The 26,350-nt window shown below is 35.6% G+C and overlaps 1 protein-coding gene across 2 annotated transcripts in view; it reads right to left on the bottom strand.

The window, feature by feature from the left end:
• Positions 1-14,669: 14,669 nt before the first annotated feature.
• LOC136042218 (galactose-1-phosphate uridylyltransferase-like) overlaps positions 14,670-26,350 on the bottom strand; it is a 37,838-nt gene continuing 26,157 nt past the window's right edge. Inside the window, exons 4-7 of one of the 2 annotated variants that reach the window (XM_065727153.1) lie at positions 24,970-25,198; positions 21,090-21,339; positions 17,494-17,602; positions 14,670-14,881 (exon numbers count right to left, since the gene is read on the bottom strand). In XM_065727153.1, coding sequence (XP_065583225.1) covers positions 14,782-14,881; positions 17,494-17,602; positions 21,090-21,339; positions 24,970-25,198 — 688 coding nt within the window. In that variant the 3' untranslated portion in view covers positions 14,670-14,781. The remainder of the gene's footprint in view (positions 14,882-17,493; positions 17,603-21,089; positions 21,340-24,969; positions 25,199-26,350) is intronic. The other variant, XM_065727154.1, reaches the window with a different exon arrangement.

Here is a 26,350-nt window from a genome sequence, read left to right as displayed (position 1 = left end):
CTAACTTTAGCGTAAACAACCATGCGCTTAGGAGGGGACAACCCCTTTCACATACGGAATAATTTCTGTTCGTTTTAAGTTTTAATGTTGCTCCTTACTTGCAGTAAAAAAAAACTTGTTTTTTTATATATAATATATTAAGAGAATCTGCTTTTCATGCTGATGTCAAAGATATAACTTTCATTAGGTTTAGTCTTACCCATCAAAGGTTACGAGCCTGAGAAAGTTTTACTGTTTTTCGTAATAGCGGAAAAACCCTAAGAGTCAAGTGATCTTAACGAAAATGACACCATCAGATTCAGCGTATTAGAGAACCTAGGTTTCAAGCTCGTATTTGCAAAATTGTGGAATTTTGGTATTTTTTTTTTTTCTCCAGGTGTGGTCGCATCAATAGTGGTTCTTGAATATCTGAAGAGGGCTCATTAAAATGGGAATTGAAAGCTCTAGTGCTCCTTTTAAGTGACCAAAACTTAGAGGGCTTGGATTACCTATACAAGTGGGGTTGTCCCCTCCTCAACACCTGGCTCTTCACGCCAAAGTTTTTTGGCATTTAAAATGAAGTTACTTGTTGTTCCAATTAAACGAACCTTGTGTTTTAGCAGTCATTTTAAGAACTAGGAAAAAATTAAAACTTTAGCGTAAAGAGCAAGGTGTTGAGGAGGGTGCAACCCCATCGTACTTGTAATAATTTCTGTTTTTTTATGTTTAAATATTGCTCCTTACTTTCAGTCGTAAAAGCTTGTTTTTTTAGTTTAAAAAACAAGAGAAAAATTTCTGAAAAATTCAATCAAGAAAAAAATTTACCCCACACAATTACACTCAACACCTGCACGCGTAAAATTGAGCCAGTAAAGAAAAAGTAAGACATATAAAGAAATTTCGTACAGGAATTCTGGTAAACTCCCTTGCAAAGTTCATCCCCTGGAAAATTCCTTCTCCATGGAAAATTTTCCCCGTGCAAAGTTCCCCAGCAAAATATCGTCCTTTCCTCCAAAACCGAAAAATGCATGCATACTTCCCAATAACAAACACTATACGTAAGCAATGGGCAAATGTTATAACTTAATTACCTTTCCCCAGGGGATGTGGGGTTTATGTTATCTCTGAAGACATAGTATTCAAATGGAGCACTAGAACATTAGAATAGCCCCTCTTCCGAAGTTTTAGGCCTGCTGGGTCGATACGATCACCCCTGGAAAAAAAACATGCATCCGTGATCTTTCTTCTGGCAATACTAAATTCTATGCTATCATAATTCCGTTTTTAGAGTTTCGGTTACAAGTACCATTGATTCTATTACAGATTAATTAAAAAAAAACAATTTTTTTCAACTTAAGGTAAGGAGCAATATTAAAACTTAACCGAACAGATAGCTCGGTTAAATACTTATCGATAGTACTCTTCGATAGTTCGTCCAATCCGTGTGATCCAAAATAATGCTATCCGAGTTTTTGTAGTGTTGGGAACCAGGAGTCTTTGAGGTCTGTGTGTAGAGATTTAAATATAATGCTTGCAGCTGGATTGAGTGATTTTTATATATAAGTATTTCAGTGATAGCCTTCCTGATTGGATACAAGGTAACACTGAGGTTCCTCGATTAGTTTCAAGTAGGTCTTCTTTTTCACTTATAAACACAGCTTCAAAACTTTGGAACTAACTGAGTATAGATATCAAGGAAATAGGTAGCCTTGACCAGTTTAAGTCTGATTTACGTGTGGAGTTGCTCGGTAGGTATGCTTTTGAAACAGATTAACTAAAGTAAATTTTAAACAGGTTATTCGTTTGTAATATTTATGTATTTTTTGTTTGTTTTTGTTGTCTTGGGATCACGCAAGGTAGTGTATTGTTTATGTTTTTTTTTGTTGTTGTTGATTTCGGTATATGGTCTCATTCTCCATATTTTCTTATTCTCCATATTGTCTCTTTATTTTCTTTGAATTTAGCAGAGCCTCACAAGCCAGGCTTATATTGTGCTATTGATTAAGAAATGTTTATTTCTAATAAAATTGTTCTACTACTACTACTACTCGTGTATTTTTACGCTCTTGTTACTTTGTATAGAAAGAATGGTCATGGAAATAAAGAGTGGATCGATTTTAGAGGATGTTGAAATTTCCACTGCCCCTTTTGAAAGTACCTTTTTCCAGTTCCTCTCGTGTATTTTTACACTCTTAATAATTTGTATAGAAAGAATGGTCATAGACATGAAGAGTGGATTGATTCTAGAGGATGTTGAAATTTCCACTGCCCCTTTAGAAATTACCTTTTTCCAGTGCCTCTCATGTATTTTCACACTCTTGTTTATTTGTATAGAAAGAATGGTCATGGAAATAAAGAGTGGATCGATTTTAGAGGATGTTACAATTTCCACTGCCCCTTTAGAAAGTACCTTTTTTCTGTGCCTCTCGTGTATTTTTACGCTCTTGTTACTTAGTATAGAAAGATTGGTCATAGAAATGAAGAGTGGATCGATTCTAGAGGATGTTGAAATTTTCACTGCCCCTTTAGAAAGTACCCTTTTCCAGTGCCTCTCGTGTATTTTTACGCTCTTGTTACTTAGTATAGAAAGATTGGTCATAGAAATGAAGAGTGGATCGATTCTTGAGGATGTTGAAATTTCCCCTGCCCCTTTAGAAAGTACCTTTTTCCAGTGCCTCTCGTGTATTTTTACGCTCTTGTTACTTATTATAGAAAGATTGGTCATAGAAATGAAGAGTGGATCGATTCTTGAGGATGTTGAAATTTCCCCTGCCCCTTTAGAAAGTACCTTTTTCCAGTGCCTCTCATGTATTTTCACACTCTTGTTTATTTGTATAGAAAGAATGGTCATGGAAATAAAGAGTGGATCGATTTTAGAGGATGTTACAATTTCCACTGCCCCTTTAGAAAGTACCTTTTTTCTGTGCCTCTCGTGTATTTTTACGCTCTTGTTACTTAGTATAGAAAGATTGGTCATAGAAATGAAGAGTGGATCGATTCTAGAGGATGCTGAAATTTTCACTGCCCCTTTAGAAAGTACCCTTTTCCAGTGCCTCTCGTGTATTTTTACGCTCTTGTTACTTAGTATAGAAAGATTGGTCATAGAAATGAAGAGTGGATCGATTCTTGAGGATGTTGAAATTTCCCCTGCCCCTTTAGAAAGTACCTTTTTCCAGTGCCTCTCGTGTATTTTTACGCTCTTGTTACTTAGTATAGAAAGATTGGTCATAGAAATGAAGAGTGGATCGATTCTTGAGGATGTTCAAATTTCCCCTGCCCCTTTAGAAAGTACCTTTTTCCAGTTCCTCTCTTGTATTTTTACACTCTTAATAATTTGTATAGAAAGAATGGTCATAGACATGAAGAGTGGATTGATTCTAGAGGATGTTGAAATTTCCACTGCCCCTTTAGAAATTACCTTTTTCCAGTGCCTCTCATGTATTTTCACACTCTTGTTTATTTGTATAGAAAGAATGGTCATGGAAATAAAGAGTGGATCGATTTTAGAGGATGTTGCAATTTCCACTGCCCCTTTAGAAAGTACCTTTTTCCTGTGCCTCTCGTGTATTTTTACGCTCTTGTTACTTAGTATAGAAAGATTGGTCATAGAAATGAAGAGTGGATCGATTCTAGAGGATGTTGAAATTTTCACTGCCCCTTTAGAAAGTACCCTTTTCCAGTACCTCTCGTGTATTTTTACACTCTTGTTAATTTGTATAGAAAGAATGGTCATAGAAATGAAGAGTGGATCGATTCTTCAGGATGTTGAACTTTCCACTGCCCCTTTTGAAAGTGCCCTTTTCCAGTGCCTTTCGTGTATTTTTACACTCTTGTTAATTTGTATAGAAAGAATGGTCATGGAAATAAAAAAGTGGATCGATTTTAGAGGATGTTGAAATTTCCACTGCCCCTTTAGAAAGTACCTTTTTCCTGTGCCTCTCGTGTATTCTTACGCTCTGGTTACTTAGTATAGAAAGATTGGTCATAGAAATGAAGACTGAGTCGATTCTAGAGGATGTTGAAATTTTCACTGCCCCTTTAGAAAGTACCTTTTTCCAGTTCCTCTCTTGTATTTTTACACTCTTAATAATTTGTATAGAAAGAATGGTCATAGACATGAAGAGTGGATTGATTCTAGAGGATGTTGAAATTTCCACTGCCCCTTTAGAAATTACCTTTTTCCTGTGCCTCTCGTGTATTTTTACGCTCTTGTTACTTAGTATAGAAAGATTGGTCATAGAAATGAAGATTGGATCGATTTTAGAGGATGTTTAAATTTCCATTGCCCCTTTAGAAAGTACCTTTTTCCTGTGCCTCTCGTGTATTTTTACGCTCTTGTTACTTAGTATAGAAAGATTGGTCATAGAAATGAAGAGTGGATCGATTCTTCAGGATGTTGAAATATCCACTGCCCCTTTTGAAAGTGCCCTTTTCCAGTGCCTCTCGTGTATTTTTACACTCTTGTTAATTTGTATAGAAAGAATGGTCATGGAAATAAAGAGTGGATCGATTTTAGAGGATGTTGAAATTTCCACTGCCCCTTTAGAAAGTACCTTTTTCCAGTGCCTCTCGTGTATTTTTACGCTCTTGTTACTTAGTATAGAAAGAATGGTAATGGAAATAAAGAGTGGATCGATTTTAGAGGATGTTGAAATTTCCACTGCCCCTTTAGAAAGTACCTTTTTCCAGTGCCTCTCTTGTATTTTTACGCTCTTGTTAATTTGTATAGAAAGATTGGTCATAGAAATGAAGAGTGGATCGATTCTTGAGGATGTTGAAATTTTCGTTGCCCCTTTTGAAAGTGCCTTTTTCCAGTGCTTCTCGTGTATTTTTACACTCTTGTTAATTTGTATAGAAAGAATGGTCATAGAAATGAAGAGTGGATCGATTCTTGAGGATGTTGAAATTTTGACTGCCCCTTTAGAAAAGTACCTTTTTCCAGTGCCTCTCGTGTATTATTACGCTCTTGTTACTTTGTATAGAAAGATTGGTCATAGAAATGAAGAGTGGATCGATTCTTGAGGATGTTGAAATTTTCGTTGCCCCTTTTGAAAGTGCCTTTTTCCAGTGCTTCTCGTGTATTTTTACACTCTTGTTAATTTGTATAGAAAGATTGGTCATAGAAATGAAGAGTGGATCGATTCTTGTGGATGTTGAAATTTTCAATGTCCCTTTAGAAAACTACCTTTTTCCAGTGCCTCTCGTGTATTTTTACACTCTTGTTAGTTTGTATAGAAAGAATGGTCATAGAAATGAAGAGTGGATCGATTCTTGAGGATATTGAAATTTCCACTGCCCCTTTTGAAAGTGCCCTTTTCCAGTGCCTCTCGTGTATTTTTAAACTCTTGTTAATTTGTATAGAGAGAATGGTCATGGAACTAAAGAGTGGATCGATTTTAGAGGAGGTTGAAATTTCCACTGCCCCTTTAGAAAGCACCTTTTTCCAGTGCCTCTCCTGTATTTTTACGCTCTTGTTACTTTATATAGAACGATTGGTCACAGAAATGAAGAGTGGACCGATTCTTGAGGATGTTGAAATTTCCACTGCCCCTTTAGAAAGTGCCTTTTTCCAGTGCTTCTCGTGTATTTTTACACTCCTGTCAATTTGTATAGAAAGAATGGTCATAGAAATGAAGAGTGGATCGATTCTTGAGGATGTTGAAATTTCCACTGCCCCTTTAGAAAGTACCTTTTTCCAGTTCATCTCGTGTATTTTTACACTATTTTTAATTTGTATAGAAAGAATGGTCATAGAATTGAAGAGTGGATCGATTCTTGGGGATGTTGAAATTTTTAGTGCCCCTTTAGAAAGTACCCTTTTCCAGTGCCTCTCGTGTATTTTTACACTCTTGTTAATTTGTATAGAAAGAATGGTCATAGAAATGAAGAGTGGATCGATTCTTCAGGATGTTGAACCTTCCACTGCCCCTTTTGAAAGTGCCCTTTTCCAGTGTCTTTCGTGTATTTTTACACTCTTGTTAATTTGTATAGAAAGAATGGTCATGGAAATAAAAAGTGGATCGATTTTAGAGGATGTTGAAATTTCCACTGCCCCTTTAGAAAGTACCTTTTTCCTGTGCCTCTCGTGTATTCTTACGCTCTTCTTACTTAGTATAGAAAGATTGGACATAGAAATGAAGAGTGGATCGATTCTTGAGGATGTTGAAATTTTCACTGCCCCTTTAAAAGTACCTTTTTCCAGTGCCTCTCGTGTATTTTTACGCTCTTGTTACTTAGTATAGAAAGATTGGACATAGAAATGAAGAGTGGATCGATTCTTAAGGATGTTGAAATTTTCAATGCCCCTTTAGAAAACTACCTTTTTCCAATGCCTCTCGTGTATTTTTACGCTCTGGTTACTTAGTATAGAAAGATTGGTCATAGAAATTAAGACTGGGTCGATTCTAGAGGATGTTGAAATTTTCACTGCCCCTTTAAAAGTACCTTTTTCCAGTGCCTCTCGTGTATTTTTACGCTCTTGTTACTTAGTATAGAAAGATTGGACATAGAAATGAAGAGTGGATCGATTCTTGAAGATGTTGAAATTTTCAATGCCCCTTTAGAAAACTACCTTTTTCCAATGCCTCTCGTGTATTTTTACGCTCTGGTTACTTAGTATAGAAAGATTGGTCATAGAAATGAAGAGTGGATCGATTCTTGAGGATGTTGAAATTTCCACTGCCCCTTTAGAAAGTACCTTTTTCCAGTGCCTCTCTTGTATTTTTACACTCTTGTTAATCTGTATAAAAAGAATGGTCATAGACATGAAGAGTGGATTGATTTTAGAGGATGTTGAAATTTCCACTGCCCCTTTAGAAAGTACCCTTTTCTGGTGCCTCTCGTGTATTTTTACACTCTTGTTAATTTGTATAGAAAGATTGGTCATAGAAATGAAGAGTGGATCGATTCTTGAGGATGTTGAAATTTCCACTGCCCCTATAGAAAGTACCTTTTTCCGGTGCCTCTCGTGTATTTTTACACTCTTGTTAATTTGTATAGAAAGAATGGTCATGGAAATAAAGAGTGGATTGATTTTAGAGGATGTTGAAATTTCCACTGCCCCTTTAGAAAGTACCTTTTTCCGGTGCCTCTCGTGTATTTTTACACTCTTGTTAATTTGTATAGAAAGAATGGTCATGGAAATAAAGAGTGGATCGATTTTAGAGGATGTTGAAATTTCCACTGCCCCTTTAGAAAGTACCTTTTTCCGGTGCCTCTCGTGTATTTTTACACTCTTGTTAATTTGTATAGAAAGAATGGTCATGGAAATAAAGAGTGGATCGATTTTAGAGGATGTTGAAATTTCCACTGCCCCCTTTAGAAAGTACCTTTTTCCAGTGCCTCTCGTGTATTTTTACGCTCTTGTTACTTAGTATAGAAAGATTGGTCATAGAAATGAAGATTGGATCGATTTTAGAGGATGTTTAAATTTCCATTGCCCCTTTAGAAAGTACCTTTTTCCTGTGCCTTTCGTGTATTTTTACGCTCTTGTTACTTAGTATAGAAAGATTGGTCATAGAAATGAAGATTGGATCGATTTTAGAGGATGTTTAAATTTCCATTGCCCCTTTAGAAAGTACCTTTTTCCTGTGCCTCTCGTGTATTTTTACGCTCTTGTTACTTAGTATAGAAAGATTGGTCATAGAAATGAAGAGTGGATCGATTCTTGAGGATGTTGAAATATCCACTGCCCCTTTAGAAAGTACCTTTTTCCTGTGCCTCTCGTGTATTCTTACGCTCTGGTTACTTAGTATAGAAAGATTGGTCATAGAAATGAAGACTGAGTCGATTCTAGAGGATGTTGAAATTTTCACCGCCCCTTTAGAAAGTACCTTTTTCCAGTGCCTCTCGTGTATTTTTACGCTCTTGTTACTTATTATAGAAAGATTGGTCATAGAAATGAAGATTGGATCGATTTTAGAGGATGTTTAAATTTCCATTGCCCCTTTAGAAAGTACCTTTTTCCTGTGCCTCTCGTGTATTTTTACGCTCTTGTTACTTAGTATAGAAAGATTGGTCATAGAAATGAAGAGTGGATCGATTTTAGAGGATGTTGAAATTTCCACTGCCCCTTTAGAAAGTACCTTTTTCCAGTGCCTCTCGTGTATTTTTACACTCTTGTTACTTAGTATAGAAAGATTGGTCATAGAAATGAAGAGTGGATCGATTTTAGAGGATGTTGAAATTTCCACTGCCCTTTAGAAAGTACCTTTTTCCTGTGCCTCTCGTGTATTTTTACACTCTTGTTAATTTGTATAGAAAGATTGGTCATAGAAATGAAGAGTGGGTCGATTCTTGAGGATGTTGAAATTTTCACTGCCCCTTTAGAAAGTACCTTTTTCCAGTGCCTCTCGTGTATTTTTACGCTCTTGTTACTTAGTATAGAAAGATTGGTCATAGAAATGAAGATTGGATCGATTTTAGAGGATGTTTAAATTTCCATTGCCACTTTAGAAAGTACCTTTTTCCTGTGCCTCTCTTGTATTTTTACGCTCTTGTTACTTTGTATAGAAAGATTGGTCATAGAAATGAAGACTGGGTCGATTCTAGAGGATGTTGAAATTTTCACTGCCCCTTTAGAAAGTACCTTTTTCCAGTGCCTCTCGTGTATTTTTACGCTCTTGTTACTTAGTATAGAAAGATTGGTCATAGAAATGAAGAGTGGATCGATTCTAGAGGATGTTGAAATTCCCTTTAGAAAGTACCCTTTTCCAGTGCCTCTCGTGTATTTTTACACTCTTGTTAATTTGTATAGAAAGAATGGTCATGGAAATAAAGAGTGGATCGATTTTAGAGGATGTTGAAATTTCCACTGCCCCTTTAGAAAGTACCTTTTTCCAGTGCCTCTCGTGTATTTTTACACTCTTGTTAATTTGTATAGAAAGAATGGTCATGGAAATAAAGAGTGGATTGATTTTAGAGGATGTTGAAATTTCCACTGCCCCTTTAGAAAGTACCTTTTTCCAGTGCCTCTCGTGTATTTTTACGCTCTTGTTACTTAGTATAGAAAGAATGGTAATGGAAATAAAGAGTGGATCGATTTTAGAGGATGTTGAAATTTCCACTGCCCCTTTAGAAAGTACCTTTTTCCTGTGCCTCTCGTGTATTTTTACGCTCTTGTTAATTTGTATAGAAAGATTGGTCATAGAAATGAAGAGTGGATCGATTCTTGAGGATGTTGAAATTTCCACTGCCCCTTTAGAAAGTACCTTTTTCCAGTGCCTCTCGTGTATTTTTACACTCTTGTTAATTTGTATAGAAAGAATGGTCATAGAAATGAAGAGTGGATCGATTCTTGAGGATGTTGAAATTTCCCTGCCCCTTTAGAAAGTACCTTTTTCCAGTGCCTCTCTATTGTATTTTACACTCTTGTTAATCTTTGTATAGAAAGAATGGTCATAGAAATGAAGAGTGGATCGATTCTAGAGGATGTTGAAATTTCCACTGCCCCTTTAGAAATACCTTTTTCCAGTGCCTCTCGTGTATTTTTACACTCTTGTTATTTGTATAGAAAGAATGGTCATAGAAATGAAGAGTGGATCGATTTTAGAGGATGTTGAAATTTCCACTGCCCCTTTAGAAAGTACCTTTTTCCAGTGCCTCTCGTGTATTTTTACACTCTTGTTAATTTGTATAGAAAGAATGGTCATGGACTAAAGAGTGGATCGATTTTAGAGGATGTTGAAATTTCCACTGCCCCTTTAGAAAGTACCTTTTTCCAGTGCCTCTCGTGTATTTTTACGCTCTTGTTACTTAGTATAGAAAGATTGGTCAAGAAATGAAGAGTGGATCGATTCTTAGAGGATGTTGAAATTTCCACTGCCCCTTTAGAAAGTACCTTTTTCCTGTGCCTCTCGTGTATTTTTACGCTCTTGTTACTTAGTATAGAAAGATTGGTCATAGAAATGAAGAGTGGATCGATTTTAGAGGATGTTGAAATTTCACTGCCCCTTTAGAAAGTACCCTTTTCCAGTGCCTCTCGTGTATTTTTACACTCTTGTTAATTTGTATAGAAAGAATGGTCATAGAAATAAAGAGTGGATCGATTCTTAGGATGTTGAAATTTCCACTGCCCCTTTAGAAAGTACCTTTTTCCAGTGCCTCTCGTGTATTTTTACACTCTTGTTAATTTGTATAGAAAGATTGGTCATAGAAATGAAGACTGGGTCGATTTTAGAGGATGTTTAAATTTCCACTGCCCCTTTAGAAAGTACCTTTTTCCAGTGCCTCTCGTGTATTTTTACGCTCTTGTTACTTTGTGTAGAAAGATTGGTCATAGAAATGAAGAGTGGATCGATTCTTGAGGATGTTCAAATTTCCACTGCCCCTTTAGAAAGTACCTTTTTCCAGTGCCTCTCGTGTATTTTTACGCTCTTGTTACTTAGTATAGAAAGATTGGTCATAGAAATGAAGAGTGGATCGATTCTTCAGGATGTTGAAATTTCCACTGCCCCTTTTGAAAGTACCCTTTTCCAGTGCCTCTCGTGTATTTTTACACTCTTGTTAATTTGTATAGAAAGAATGGTCATGGAAATAAAGAGTGGATCGATTTTAGAGGATGTTGAAATTTCCACTGCCCCTTTAGAAAGTACCTTTTTCCAGTGCCTCTCGTGTATTTTTACACTCTTGTTAATTTGTATAGAAAGATTGGTCATAGAAATGAAGAGTGGATCGATTCTTGAGGATGTTCAAATTTCCACTGCCCCTTTAGAAAGTACCTTTTTCCAGTGCCTCTCGTGTATTTTTACGCTCTTGTTACTTAGTATAGAAAGATTGGTCATAGAAATGAAGAGTGGATCGATTTTAGAGGATGTTGAAATTTCCACTGCCCCTTTAGAAAGTACCTTTTTCCAGTGCCTCTCGTGTATTTTTACACTCTTGTTACTTAGTATAGAAAGATTGGTCATAGAAATGAAGAGTGGATCGATTCTTAAGGATGTTCAAATTTCCACTGCCCCTTTAGAAAGTGCCCTTTTTCCAGTGCCTCTCGTGTATTTTTACACTCTTGTTAATTTGTATAGAAAGATTGGTCATAGAAATGAAGAGTGGATCGATTTTAGAGGATGTTGAAATTTCCACTGCCCCTTTAGAAAGTACCTTTTTCCAGTGCCTCTCGTGTATTTTTACACTCTTGTTAATTTGTATAGAAAGATTGGTCATAGAAATGAAGAGTGGATCGATTCTTGAAGATGTTCAAATTTCCACTGCCCCTTTAGAAAGTACCTTTTTCCAGTGCCTCTCGTGTATTTTTACGCTCTTGTTACTTAGTATAGAAAGATTGGTCATAGAAATGAAGATTGGATCGATTTTAGAGGATGTTGAAATTTCCATTGCCCCTTTAGAAAGTACCTTTTTCCTGTGCCTCTCGTGTATTTTTACGCTCTTGTTACTTAGTATAGAAAGATTGGTCATAGAAATGAAGAGTGGATCGATTCTCCAGGATGTTGAAATATCCACTGCCCCTTTTGAAAGTGCCCTTTTCCAGTGCCTCTCGTGTATTTTTACACTCTTGTTAATTTGTATAGAAAGAATGGTCATGGAAATAAAGAGTGGATCGATTTTAGAGGATGTTGAAATTTCCACTGCCCCTTTAGAAAGTACCTTTTTCCAGTGCCTCTCTTGTATTTTTACACTCTTGTTACTTCGTATAGAAAGATTGGTCACAGAAATGAAGAGTGGATCGATTCTTGAGGATGTTGAAATTTTCGTTGCCCCTTTTGAGAGTGCCTTTTTCCAGTGCTTCTCGTGTATTTTTACACTCTTGTTAATTTGTATAGAAAGAATGGTCATAGAAATGAAGAGTGGATCGATTATTGAGGATGTTGAAATTTTGACTGCCCCTTTAGAAAAGTACCTTTTTCCAGTGCCTCTCGTGTATTATTACGCTCTTGTTACTTTGTATAGAAAGATTGGTCATAGAAATGAAGAGTGGATCGATTCTTGTGGATGTTGAAATTTTCAATGTCCCTTTAGAAAACTACCTTTTTCCAGTGCCTCTCGTGTATTTTTACACTCTTGTTACTTTGTATAGAAAGATTGGTCATAGAAATGAAGAGTGGATCGATTCTTGTGGATGTTGAAATTTTCAATGTCCCTTTAGAAAACTACCTTTTTCCAGTGCCTCTCGTGTATTTTTACACTCTTGTTAATTTGTATAGAAAGAATGGTCATAGAAATGAAGAGTGGATCGATTCTTGAGGATATTGAAATTTGCACTGCCCCTTTTGAAAGTGCCCTTTTCCAGTGCCTCTCGTGTATTTTTAAACTCTTGTTAATTTGTATTAAGAGAATGGTCATGGAACTAAAGAGTGGATCGATTTTAGAGGAGGTTGAAATTTCCACTGCCCCTTTAGAAAGCACCTTTTTCCAGTGCCTCTCCTGTATTTTTACGCTCTTGTTACTTTATATAGAAAGATTGGTCACAGAAATGAAGAGTGGACCGATTCTTGAGGATGTTGAAATTTCCACTGCCCCTTTTGAAAGTGCCTTTTTCCAGTGCTTCTCGTGTATTTTTACACTCCTGTCAATTTGTATAGAAAGAATGGTCATAGAAATGAAAAGTGGATCGATTCCTGAGGATGTTGAAATTTCCACTGCCCCTTTAGAAAGTACCTTTTTCCAGTTCATCTTGTGTATTTTTACACTATTTTCAATTTGTATAGAAAGATTGGTCATAGAATTGAAGAGTGGATCGATTCTTGGGGATGTTGAAATTTTTAGTGCCCCTTTTGAAAGTGCTTTTTTCCAGTGCCTCTCGTGTATTTTTACACTCTTGTTAATTTGGACAGAAAGAATGGTCATAGAATTGAAGAGTGGATCGATTCTTGAGGATGTTGAAATTTTTAGTGCCCCTTTTGAAAGTGCTTTTTTCCAGTGCCTGTCTTGTATTTTTACACTCTTGTTAATTTGGACAGAAAGAATGGTCATAGAATTGTAGAGTGGATCGATTCTTGAGGATGGAAATTTACGCTGTCCCTTTAGAAAGTATACCTTTTTCCAGTGCCTCTCGTGTATTTTTACGCTCTTTTTACTTTGTACAGAAAGAATGGTCATAGGAATGAAGAGTGGATCGATTCTTGAGGATGTTGAAATTTTTAGTGCCCCTTTTGAAAGTGCTTTTTCCAGTGCCTCTCGTGTATATTTACGCTGTTGTTACTTTGTATAGAAAGAATGGTCATAGAAAGGAAGAGTGGAAATTTCAACAAGAGGAAGTTGAAATTTCCAGTGCCCGTTTTGAAAGCTTAGAAGGCTGGGTAGCCTACCCACTCCATGTGCCAATTTCTAACCTTGGACAGCGTCCCTGACATCAGATCTAACTTGTTTTTTTTATATATTCTGAATGATCATAAGATCTACCAAAGATACCTTTTGATTGCGATACTGCTTTGAGATGGAACTCTTATTGTGCTGAGAATTAAGGTATATGGTTCTCTCTAAAACAACGAATTTTGTAAGAAGGCTTCAATTACAATTTCAAGATACTAATATAATTAGGTTCATAAATCTCATATCAATCCATTCTCCAAGCCAAAATTATGATATAAATTTGAGTTTTTCTTGGAAAAAGAACTAAGTTCGCTTAAAAAGTTGAAAAATTCTCCTTTTTTCACCTGAAATTCAACCAGTATTTTAATCTAAAAAACTGTGTGCAGAGAATTTCAAAACATAGCTCGGTAAATGGATAGAACTTAAGCTCAACTATAAAATGATGGTAAAATTGCCTGGTTCACTATTAATTGCCTCAACCATTAATATTTTCAAACCGTTCGAAACCAAAAAATTAATAGAAAGAAAATTATAAAGGGACTATAAACCTAAACCGCGTTGAGTAAACTGAACCAAGTAGTAGTTTTGGATGAATTCGCTATAAAAATATACGAGGCATTATCCTAAAAAAAAAGTTAAAGCTCAGATTTAACAAGAGCTTAAACTCGATTTGGCACCACGGATAGCAGATTTGGTAGTGGATATATTTGAATTTGAGCCTCTATCTCTTAAACATCGTTACTGCATTATATTAGAATGAAGTTTAAAAACTTTGGAGAGAAAATAATGAGAAGACTTTCAACTAAAAATAGTTTTCAATTAAAAAAAAAACAGTTTTTTGAAGACTTAATCACAAAATTCATTTTTGGCTTGATGAATGAATTGCAGATGTTATGTAACCAGTAATGATGGTGAGGGAAATGCTATGCAGCCAGTGATGATGGAGAGAAGAAAGATAAATTAAAATTCACAGGGGCATAAGAAACAGTAGGGATTAGAAAGAGTGTTTAATAAGAAGTTTTTTAATGGGAAATTTCTTTAATGAGAAATTTTACATGCAATCATTCTTCCTTTTCTTTATTAAAAAAAAACATACACAAGGTTCTCCATTCAATGCTTTTTCCAGCTATAAAAGTCCATTCTCTAGAAACTTTGTCCTAGTTCCTCCCTGACCAAATATTCCCAGACATTGCCCTAGGCTATATACGAAAGTTTGCTGATTTTATGTCAATTCATCGTCCTTTGCTCTTATTTCTTATCAGTAGTTTGGTTCTGTTGTTAAAACGATAAAGAGAAAAAAAAATAAGAAGATTAACAAGCACAGGTTTGCATAGGCTTCTAGCCTAGGGTTATTTCCGACCCTGTACATTCAAGCTCCTACTTGCATTAAGCAAAGAACTAAATTTGGCCAAAAACAAAACAAATAACAGTGACAGCTCTAAATAGTTGACTTAAACCAACTTAGCAATTTTAATACTTCTAGAAATCTTTGTAAACTTCCAAATTTCCTGCTCACTCTTCAGACACAGCTTTCCCTCAAGACTGAAATTTGTAGTGGGTTAAAGAGACTGATCGGAGACGATCTGCTGCCTGCTCTGCTGTTAGGTCACGTTGCGGCTGAGCTAACATTTCATACCTTAAAATGACAGTCATACAATAAAAAAAAACATGTCCTTAACCTTTTTTTAATTGGTTTAGTGGTTTATCTTAATTGTGAAATTAGGTTAATGAGGATCGTGAGTATTCTTCGTAATGTGTTTATACTAGTGTGCGCAGTACTATAATCATGTTAAATACTAAAGTAGAACACGAAAAAAAGGAAGAAAAATGGTATGATAGGAAAAATGAACAACAGCACAGTTAAAATCTGAAAATAGTAGAAGAACAGGAGAAATAGTAGAACAGGAATAAGGAAAAGGATAAGGAAAAAAAAAATAGTAGAACACTGGTATATTTATTTTGCTTGTTCATCTTAATATTGAACTATTACCTGGTAACAGGTTTCAAGACTCAGGAAGGGAAGGAGGCATGGTCTCTTCTAATATGATTATAGTTAGTAATAAGGATACGCCTAATGGAGAGGGAGACATGGTCTCTTATAGTCGTCTTATAAATGGACCTAAATCGGGTGGAATGTGCTCACCATAATCTGTGCGTAGCCTTCCCAGGTTGAAAACCTATTTTTGCAAAAAATAATGTCATAAGACCTTTTGAACTTTTAGAAGAACTTTTACATAAGAACTTTTGAAGAACGCTTTTTTCTTCAAGGTGTTTTTTTCCCTCGAGATTTCTTTTTTCTTCGATATAGTTTTCTGTTTTCTTCAAAATATTTTTTTCTTCAGGGGATTTTCTTCGAGATATTTTTTACTTGAAGGTGTTTTTTCCTCAGGGAACCTTTATAATCCGTTGAAAACAAAGATTTTTATGTTCTGTAGGAATCAAACGTAAGACCAGATATTTTTCCAACGGGATGGCGCCGTAACCCCCTGTGCCAACAGATTCTTCCTAGTTCCGGAAATTAAATTTTATGAAATACGTTATTTCCCGTACGGAAAATTCACTGCACAGTTTCTTGATTGATAAAGCTATAGATCGCGTGATTCCTATCTCCGGAAATATTTTCCATTGCAGAAATGATTTCACTAGGCAATTAGACACCAATAGTTGTTGTCCGGTGTGTAGATGTTATTGATTGGGATTTAAAGTCCTTTCTTACTAATTTTCTGACGTGAGCTAGATAAGGACAGGTTAAATTATCTATTGAATCAGTAAGTTTATATGTAGCTCCGGTTATAGATCTTTTATTGCGCAAATGATTTCACTAGTCCGTTATCAGTCCCATATTTAAAACTGAATCACAATAATTCACTTGATACCTTCTATGGAAGGTATTTCTGAGAATCCACTATTATCCTCCATGTTTTTTTTTATTAGTTTTTTCCCCGAGCTCTGTTTAAAGCGCGGGAGACATTGCTTTGGCTTGAAACAGCGAGTTCTGCTTCAACTAGCAAAAAATACAGGAATATAATAAACATAGGAAAATAAAATATGTAAAAATGAAATGAACACAGCAAAAAGGCAAGAATTAAGGAAAAGTATATAAAATTCCCATTGTTTGATATTACAGGGCTGGCAAATGACATCCCTATGATACACATTATCATTTCTAAAGCATTTTCAACCATTTTCCTATAAAAACAACTCTATAGTCGCTTCTGACTTTTAGCAAAACATTTTATCAAGTTCAATATTTTTTCATTTTAATTTTATACTTCCTTATTGTTAAAAAAGACACAAAATTTAAAATGTTTTCTTCAAGAAGCCTTTTCCTTACCCCTTTCAAAAAATGTTTTATGTATTTCCCCTTGTAAAATTAAAACCTTCTAAAACATGCAGAAATTACCTTCTAAAAACAGGACAACTACTTCCTTGTATTTTAGATATGGCTCTTGAGTTTATATTTCATTATATTATATTTCAATATCTTTTCGTCTTTAATTTTATGTTTCCTTACTGTTAAAAACAGAATAGAATTTAAAACACTTTCTTGAATGAGCCCTCTCCTTATTCCCATTGATTTTGTAAAAGTTGACTACATGATGGCACCCTTTGATAACAGTCCTCAACGTTTAAAATTTCGAAACAGACTTTTCAAAAGATAAGTTTTACTTTCCCGTTAATTCACTTTTCCACTTCAATAGTGTAAATATGACGCAAAAATGAAAAAAAGACACATCCAATTCTTAAATCTCGACGTTTTCCTCAATAAGTGAGAAAAACATAGTAGGGTTTGAGATCAGATTTACTGAATAATGTCTAATTATTAAATAAATTAACTAGACATATAATGTCTAATTAATTAATGCTGCGAAGCTTTAATCGAGCCTTACCTCTACCCTAACAAATTCCATTAGAGAGTTAAAACTTGGTTAGTTTCCGTCTGATAGCTTAAAAAAAATTGTCTAATCTTAGCAATTCTCACACGGCGTTTTCAAAGCATTGTATAATTAACAAATGCACAAAACAATAATTCTACCTAGCAATGAGTGAAACTACTAGGCCACGCTGAAAAAATCAACAACTTCTAGACACGTCATTGGCTGAGGGTGGTTGCTCTTAATCTAAATGGTTGGCCCTTAGGCAGAGATGAAATGTCAAAGACGGATAAATATTAGGTCAAAGGGTTATCTAAGCAAGTTGATTATGGCTGCTATAGATTTAAGAAAGGAGATTTGGAAAGAATCTTACCCAACCATGAATTTCCGAATGGTCGCAGATCTCAAAAGAGGTGGATAGTAGATTGCATGCAGTTGCCAGTGGGAGTTATCTTCACTTGTCAACGACCCAGTAGGAGCACCTGTGAATTTATGAGATATGCACAATTCAGCAAATGAGAAACTTGCTCTTAAGAACAAAAAAATCAGTGCCATCTAGCGTTAATCAGTAAAATCTGAAACTTCCCCCCTAACTTGTATTTATCTTTCAACCAACAGAAGTCTGGTATCAAAATGCCATTCCTTGAGCATTTGTTGTAGTTTTTTTAATTACTTTGGTTGACACTTTGTTGTTTGTTGGCTGACAGTTTTTTGTTTTTGTCTTTCACATGTCCCAAATTCATTTCTTTTTGTTTTTTTATCTTCTTTCCTTGGTGTTTTAACTGAAAAATTATGCAGCTGATTAACTGGCAGTAATATTTGGCAGCAGAAAACCCACAGTTTTTGCTTTGACCTGTTCTTTGACAAGAATGTTTAGTAAAAACTAGGCAATACTAAAATTACTAATCGTGCAGTACTAATACAAATATAAATTTTTAGGGGAGAAAAACATAGAGTCAAGGGTTGAAATTTTCGTCAACAGGATAGGTAATATAAAAATTGGCCAAACATAAACCAAATTTGGCGGAGAGTGAAAACCAGTGTCATAATCCGAAGTCAATACCCAACTGCAACAAGACATCATCAGTCAAGGATTTGTGAGCGTTGTGTCAGATATCACAATAAATACTTTACATTTTTTTTAAGCCACGTTCTACAAAAGGACTAAAAAGGGGAAAGTAAATACTTACAATTTTTTGAATATTTTGAACTCTTTTACTCAAACTTGTAAAAATTCTGTGAAAATTTAAACGTGGTAGGCATTTGACTGAATTTAACTCAAAATTTTTCAGGCAACTACCAACTAAAGCTAAGGCTACTAAGATTAATTCTACTACTGCTATTAAAAATAGGACTACTAAGGCAAAAACTTTGGGATATACAGAAACCGTATGGAACTATAAGAAACACACGCAGGTTGTCCAGCGGGCGAATCAAAAATTCCCAGGAATGGTTGACGATGTTTAGTAGGCTGAAAATTTCCGCGTGTGTTGAAGGGGCTGTTGAATGAAATGATTGGAGGGCAACTACCCGCCTCACACCCACAGTTTTCCCAAACACATTCAATCAAAATTTTGAGATCGTTGTAAGTAGTGCCCCAGGGGTATTTAAGGTTTATATAGAACATTGATCGGATGAATTTCGAAGGCGGCTCATTGGGTTGCAAAATACAAGGTTGAGTTTGAGGACAGAGGGGGGGGGGCTAACCACCCTCCCATCATTCTCAATCTCAAAAGGCACACTAAAACTCTTGATTAGCAATCCAATGAGCCTGCTCCAAAGTTTGTACAATCACCCTTCCTATATAAACCTTGAATACTCCCAGGGCATAACTTACAACACTTGTCCTAAGGTCTGCGGGGGGGGGGAGGGTGTTTTCATCCTCAAAGACATAATTTCCGAATCTTTAAACTACGTTGAACAAAATGGCTATCTCAAAATTTTGATCGAATGTGCTGGGGAAATGTATGGGAGGGGGGTTAGCTTCCCTCCAATTATTTTTACAATTACTCTTTTCGAAGTCTCTAAGACAAAAAATGGCCGTCTCAAAATTCCTATCAGATGTATTTCGGGAAAAAACTAGGTATAGGGTTATATCCACCCTCCGATCAATCAGAATCTCTAAAACGGTACTAAAACTTATGATAGGTAATCCAACGATCCCCCTCTGAAGTTTATATGATCACACTTTCTACGATCACACCTTAAATGCCCCCAGGGCAGATCTAACAACCTTTGCCCTGAGGGCTGTGGGGGGGGGGGTCATCCTAAAAGACATAATTTTCGGATCTTTCAACTACATTGAACAAATTACCATCTCATAATTTTGATTGAATGTTTTGGAGAAATAGTGGGCGCGGGAGGATAGAGGATGCTCTCCATTTTAACTATTAAAAAGGGCACTAGACCTTTCAGTTTCCAATAGAATGAGGCATTTTCGAAGTTTTTACAATAGCTCCTTTGATACGAAGTGCCCTCGTCTAAACGAAGAAACCAAAAAATAAATAAATAATACATTGTGCCCTCATCGCTCATTACTGAGGCAGCAGTATTGCGCTACCTATGAAAAAGGTTTTTCAAACCTAAATTACTAACATGAATTCGTTCACTCGGTCATATACCTAAAAACCATCCTGTGAATAGGATTAAATCATGATTTACTTACTGCTCTACTCTTATCCACATCGCATAAGGACTGGGGTCACTTTTGAAACGGCTCATCGAGAAAAAAGTTTTATCGTCCAAGTATGAAATCAAATAGCAATCTACTGAAACTAGAAATGCCTTCATTTAGCCTATAATGCCTATTTTAAGGAAATACCCTTTGAAAAAATAGGAGAATAGGGAGTTTAGAAGCAAACGGAAATTAGAATGCTGGTAGCCAAAGTGATGACAGTGGTCAAGTGTGGTTGTGAAGCGTGGGCGCTTCGAAAGACAGAGGAAGATCTGTCGGATATTTTTAACGAAATTGTTTATGGATTGGTTACGATACCCGTCTCACTGATCGTATTTTAAATACTAAATCGTCGAAAAATTCGGTAGAATCCTGTTTTCTAGGGCTATAATGAGAGAAAGCTTAAGGTGGCCAGGACACGTTCTGCGGATGAAAGATGACAGATTGTCAAAAATCGTCCTTTTCGGTCAACCATTTAGGGCTAAACAGTAAGCAGGTTGTCCACAGTTAGAGTTTGAGGATTTCATAAATGAAAATTGAAGGGAAAGGAGAACATCCTGAAAGGTCGCAAAGAGGGAGATTTTGATTGATTGGTACGAGGAGTAGCGTGTGTAGTTGTTTTGGCCTCAGACTGCTTGGTGCTGCTGTGAATTGTTAGTAGTAGCATCCTTTTGAATATCTACTATTGATAGTTCACCGGAACACGTTTTAACCTGAAAGGATAAAAATAAAAAACTTGCGACAAAATACAGCTTTTAAGTATTCTGTTTTATTCAATAAGGAAATGGCATTGGGATGCAGCGAAATTACCACCAAACATTAGGCTAGAGTCTAACAGATTGTTCTACGGGACACATTCAGATGAATATGGATTTAACCAATGATATTCTTTTATTCGCAAGAATGTATATATATATATATATATATATATATATATATATATATATATATATATATATATATATATATATATATATATATATATATATATATATATATATTTGGTGGGATAAAAGATGAACACCCAATGTGGGTGCTTAAGGAGGTGTTAGCATCAAGCTGAAGTCCAGCAGATTGTTTTATAGGAAACATTCAAATGAATATGAATGTAACCATTTATATTCCTCTATTTGTAACAATGTACTTACATTTGGCAGGATATAAGATGAAAACCAAGTATGGGTACTTAAGAGGGTAAAAAGTCCTTTCTTATAGATTTTTAATGTATTGTTTCAAATACAAATAAAAGATGCTTGAAAGTAAAGAAATTACCTAATTACGTAAAAGAAATTTACCTAACTTATAAGCAAAATAAATATGAAGATTACCATGCCAGCCCATGGAGTATGGAAATGAAGTACAAAAAAGGTTATCATATCGAATGGTAAGTTTCTTCATGATGTCTGCCAAACTTATCCTTTCGTCTTCAGTCAAGTCGGTTAGTCTTAAAATATGTCTTCGAGGTAGTAACATGGTTTCAAAGGGCCATATTGCCCAATAAGGAACTAGACAAACCCAGGAGTCATTGAATTCGACAAGTCTTTCCTGGAAGAAAAATTGAAGGTTACTAGGCAGTCCCATTTGAGCTAGACCTATGATTACTGATTGCATTGCTAATTGCCTAATAAGGAACTAGACAAACTCAGAAGTCATTGACTTCGACAAGTCTTTCCTGGAAGAAAAATTGAAGGTTACTAGAAAGTCCCATTTGAACTAGACCTATGACTACTGATTGCATTGCTAATTGCCCAATAAGGAACTAGACAAACTCAGAAGTCATTGACTTCGACAAGTCTTTCCTGGAAGAAAAATTGAAGGTTACTAGGAAGTCCCATTTGAACTAGACCTATGACTACTGATTGCATTGCTAATTGCCCAATAAGGAACTAGACAAACTCAGAAGTCATTGACTTCGACAAGTCTTTCCTGGAAGAAAAATTGAAGGTTACTAGGAAGTCCCATTTGAACTAGACTACTGATTGCATTGCTAATTGCCCAATAAGGAACTAGACAAACTCAGAAGTCATTGACTTCGACAAGTCTTTCCTAGAAGAAAAATTGAAGGTTACTAGGAAGTCCCATTTGAACTAGACCTATGACTACTGATTGCATTGCTAATTGCCCAATAAGGAACTAGACAAACTCAGACGTCATTGACTTCGACAAGTCTTTCCTGGAAGAAAAATTGAAGGTTACTAGGAAGTCCCATTTGAACTAGACCTATGACTGATTGCATTGCTAATTGGCCAATAAGGAACTAGACAAACTCAGAAGTCATTGACTTCGACAAGTCTTTCCTGGAAGAAAAATTGAAGGTTACTAGGAAGTTCCATTTGAACTAGACCTATGACTGATTGCATTGCTAATTGCCCAATAAGGAACTAGACAAACTCAGAAGTCATTGACTTCGACAAGTCTTTCCTGGAAGAAAAATTGAAGGTTACTAGGAAGTCCCATTTGAACTAGACCTATGACTATTTATTACAGTGCTAATTGTGGCACATTTTAAAACTAAAATTAAGATGAAAGGAGGAAGGTAAATTAGATCTTGACAGACAGATCTGAAAATTAAAGGAAGTATTAGGGAATGACACACTTCTTTTTATGTTGACGTTTATCAAATTTTTAGATTGGTAGTGGAAAAGTAATTCTTGCGTCCATAAAATACTCAATGTTATCAAAAATGCTTAATGGCCGCTGATCTTAGGGTTAATGCGTAATCTTAACCAGTGTTGCGGGTATGGCATTTGTTAGTGCATTAATGCCACAGAAAAATCCAGAATTTATTAGTGAAAACCGGCGTTTGGAATAGAAGGCAGAATAATTTACTTTTCCTTAAATTTCATCTCATTGTCACTCTAGATTTATTGCTATAGAATAAGAATCAGCTGAATGAAATAGAAAAAGAGAATCCAATTTCCTATAGTTCCTTGGTAAAAATTGTGCAATAAACTCATTGGTTCGCGTTTGCAACTTAATTTTGAAATCAATCACATTATTCCTTAAAAGACATTTTTACAGTTTTATTTTTCAGTTCTCTTGCAGTTAAACTCATTTTTGATCACTGCACTATGGCATTCCTATTAGCAATGCCAGTGGTCATTTTACTGTCATCATCATATCGTCGGTGGATATCGTCATTTAAAGGTCATAGGCCTAGCATCTCGCAAGAAGCAAAGGCAGAAGGCTTGACCTACAATCTGTTTAAGCGAAGCAAGTAGAGGAAGGCAAAAAGCAGTCAGTACTGTGTATAGTTCTCTATACTCTAAGAAACTACCGCAGCACCCAACATAAAATGAAAAGGGAAATAAAACAAAACATAACTTTTATATATATTTTCTTTTTATTAAATTCACATCTGCTGTAGTAAAGTTCTTCCTTATCATTCTCATGTCAACTGTCATATTTCAATTCTTATCAGAAAACAATTTTTCTTATCCTCCACACAATACTCATTTTTTGCTATTCAGCTTATTCATTTTGGCACTGATTTTTTTGCTTTGGCTCTTAAGCCAATTTAAGTTGCACACAAGAATTAAATTGTTAAGAATTTAAATTTAACATTATAATATGAAAAGCTGTGGGAAGGTAGATTCGTCTGTTACTTTCTGAAGGCTTCAGAGTTGTTTTTTGGCTCCTAAAGAAAATCCTTGGTTTTCATGGATGGGTTTTGTAGTTTCAGGAAAGCGTTAGTCTTGCATAATCCTAGAAACATATGGAAATACGATTCGTCGGATCATTTGAGCTAATTTTATAGATGTATAAACTAGTGCTGCAAAGCAACAATTTTGGTTCGCTTTCAGTTTCATCTTCACTTTTTACTTTGAGGTGCCAATAGGGATAGGTCATTTGCCCTTTCCCATGATTTTAAGAAATAACTTTTTTTGTATTCGCCTCTAAAAATGACCTTTTTTGTTATTTTCGTCAAAAAAAAAATCGTGAAAAAAAGGTCACATTGTGTATAGTTTCTGATCCACTGGGTAGTTTTTCACACTTACTGTGTTGAGCACTTCATTAGATAGATTTGACCCAGTTTCTCCTTCTATATCTAGTGTGTTTTGTATTTATTTAAACGGAATTTTTTGTTTTCTCATATCGTATAATTTGTTTTCCGAGGAAAAGCCTGGAAATTTGAAAATGAAACATTCTAACTACATTTGTATTTTGTTCGTTGTATTGACTAAAGTTTTTGCCCAATTTTATATATTTTACGTTTTATTTTTCCTTAGAATTTAAACGTATTATAAATGTCTTGAGTGTCTTCAGAATTGAATTAGAATTGTAAATATCTTGAGTGTCAAAATGACGTTCAAAACGTGACAGCGTAGACATGATTCTATTGCCAACTGATTCATAAAAAAAAAAAATTATCCTTTTTCACTAGAAATTTAAATAAAGATATTTCTTTATAGTCACAATATAAAAGCATTACCATTGATGAATTAGGTAAAGATTGGTCACTTGGGCATTTCCTTGAAACTTTCAAAAGTTGCTTTAAAACAGGCTTATGAACCATTTAACTCGTCAAAGTGGATAAAATCAGAAGATGTCTAGTAGTGACTAAATAAAACCTGTTAGGCATGAACGTCTACATTTTGTCTCATATTAAGGGCTGATCATAAATATTGAAGGTAAATATTTTCAGGAGTGACAGAAGCTCTATATATCCATGACGTCATTCGAAAGACCACAAGGGTGCAAGAGATATTCTGGGCGTCCTATATAAGTCTGGGTGTCCCATATTTGGTTGAAATGAAGTCATGTAAATACTACTATATTCAGGAGTAGACAGAAGCTTTGCCAAATATTTTCAGGAGTGACAGGAGCTTTATATATCCATCACGTCATCGTATATTGGTATATTTGATAATATCAATACATTGTGGTTACTACTTACTCAATTGGTGTATTGATAATATCAATATTTGATATTATCAAACATTGTGGTTACTACTTACCTTTACTAGATGTTCACTAATGTGAATTTGTTACTGCCACAAAAAATGCCAGATTAATTGTTCATTTTGCCTAGCACGGCTTTGCATCTCTCCATTCAATTCGGTGTTCAGCCCTCGTAGATGTGGCTCTAAGTTTTGAGTAGGTTAAGACTTAAGTCAATCTTAATTACTTAAAGGCTAACTTAGGCTATTGTTTGTTTATTTTCAAAAGGCTTACCTTCCTCTCAAGTTCACGGTTAATATAGTCTAAAAGCATGACAGATTTATACTTCTGCCAGTATGCTTTTTGGTTTGAATCTTTCAGCTTAGGCTCATTTGGAAGAAAAGATGAAGACCAAATTTGACAGTGTGGATGAGGATTGGAGCATCCCATCTGATCTCCCTTGTTTTCAAATATCTGAACCCAAGTAAAATGTTTTCCTAGTTCTTGAAGCTCCTCACACCATCTGAAAGTAAATTAAAAGCAGCGTTTGTAACCCAACCAAATTCATAGAGGGCATGCCATACTTCAAATTCTGTGAGATAAACAGGTGTAGCCTACCAACCCTACCGTTTTGTACTGACTAAAATACTTCCTTGTATCAAATGGTTTGTAGTACAAAGTGTAGGTAACGATCGAATCGACCCAATACTAACTGAAATTATAAAAACTAGAATTTTAATAATAATAGACACATAAAAAGAATTGGCTTTTTATGGTTATTCAAAATATATGAGATTTATTTAGTTTAATACAACCCATCGAAATCTATTCGCCTGAGACAATTTGCCTGATTTTCGAAAAATGTGAAACCGGCTCCCAAAAGTCAAGGAATCTTACTGAAAATTTAACCTTCAGTTTTAGCGTATCAGAGAAACCTACGGTAAACTTGTAAGTTCCCATCTTAAAAAAAATTGAATCTTGTATTTTCTTTGCCTGAACAAAGATCACGGATGCGTTTACATTTGTTTGTCTTTTTTGTTCTTTCTAGGGGCAATTGTATCGAACCAATGGTCCTAAAAAATTGGGAGAAGGCTCATTTGAATGGAAATTAAAAGTTCTGGAGCCTTTTTTAAGTGATCAAAAAATTGGATGGCAACTACCTACCCACCCTTTTATACCCCCTTTTACCCCATAGTTGTCCGATAAAACTGTTGAGATATCGGTTTTGTCCAGTATAGATGAAAGGTTCAATAACTAAGCCTTTGGGAATGATATGACCCCCCACAGCCCTTGGAAGAAGGACCACATGTTATGAAATTCACCCACTGTTTGCATACAGTATTTGTTCCCTCTCCTGAAGGCTTTACTGATTCTAGGTGGGAGCAAAGGTGGAAGCTAAGCTTGCAAATTGCCACGGCGGTGGTGGCGTTGCAAGCAAGGATGCTCCCCCGTTCCGTCCCTAGGCAGTAGAGCAAACCCGCCAGCACACCTTATAGCGGTGAGAGGGTGTAAACGTCACCTAGCTTCACGCCAAGCGAAGTGACGGCCAACTTGCTTCGGGTGACCCGTAGGACTGGGGCCCCTGCGGTTAATCATACCGAAGAAACATCCAGAATTATGTTGAATATGTCTAATATGAGAGCGAATTTGGCTACGGCATTCCCGGCATTAAGCC

The sequence above is a fragment of the Artemia franciscana genome, unplaced genomic scaffold (genome assembly GCF_032884065.1).
Source record: "Artemia franciscana unplaced genomic scaffold, ASM3288406v1 PGA_scaffold_75, whole genome shotgun sequence".
Classification (NCBI taxonomy): domain Eukaryota; kingdom Metazoa; phylum Arthropoda; class Branchiopoda; order Anostraca; family Artemiidae; genus Artemia; species Artemia franciscana.
The sequence above is the reverse complement of the archived record's forward strand: the minus strand, read 5'-3'. Positions and strand labels throughout refer to the sequence as shown.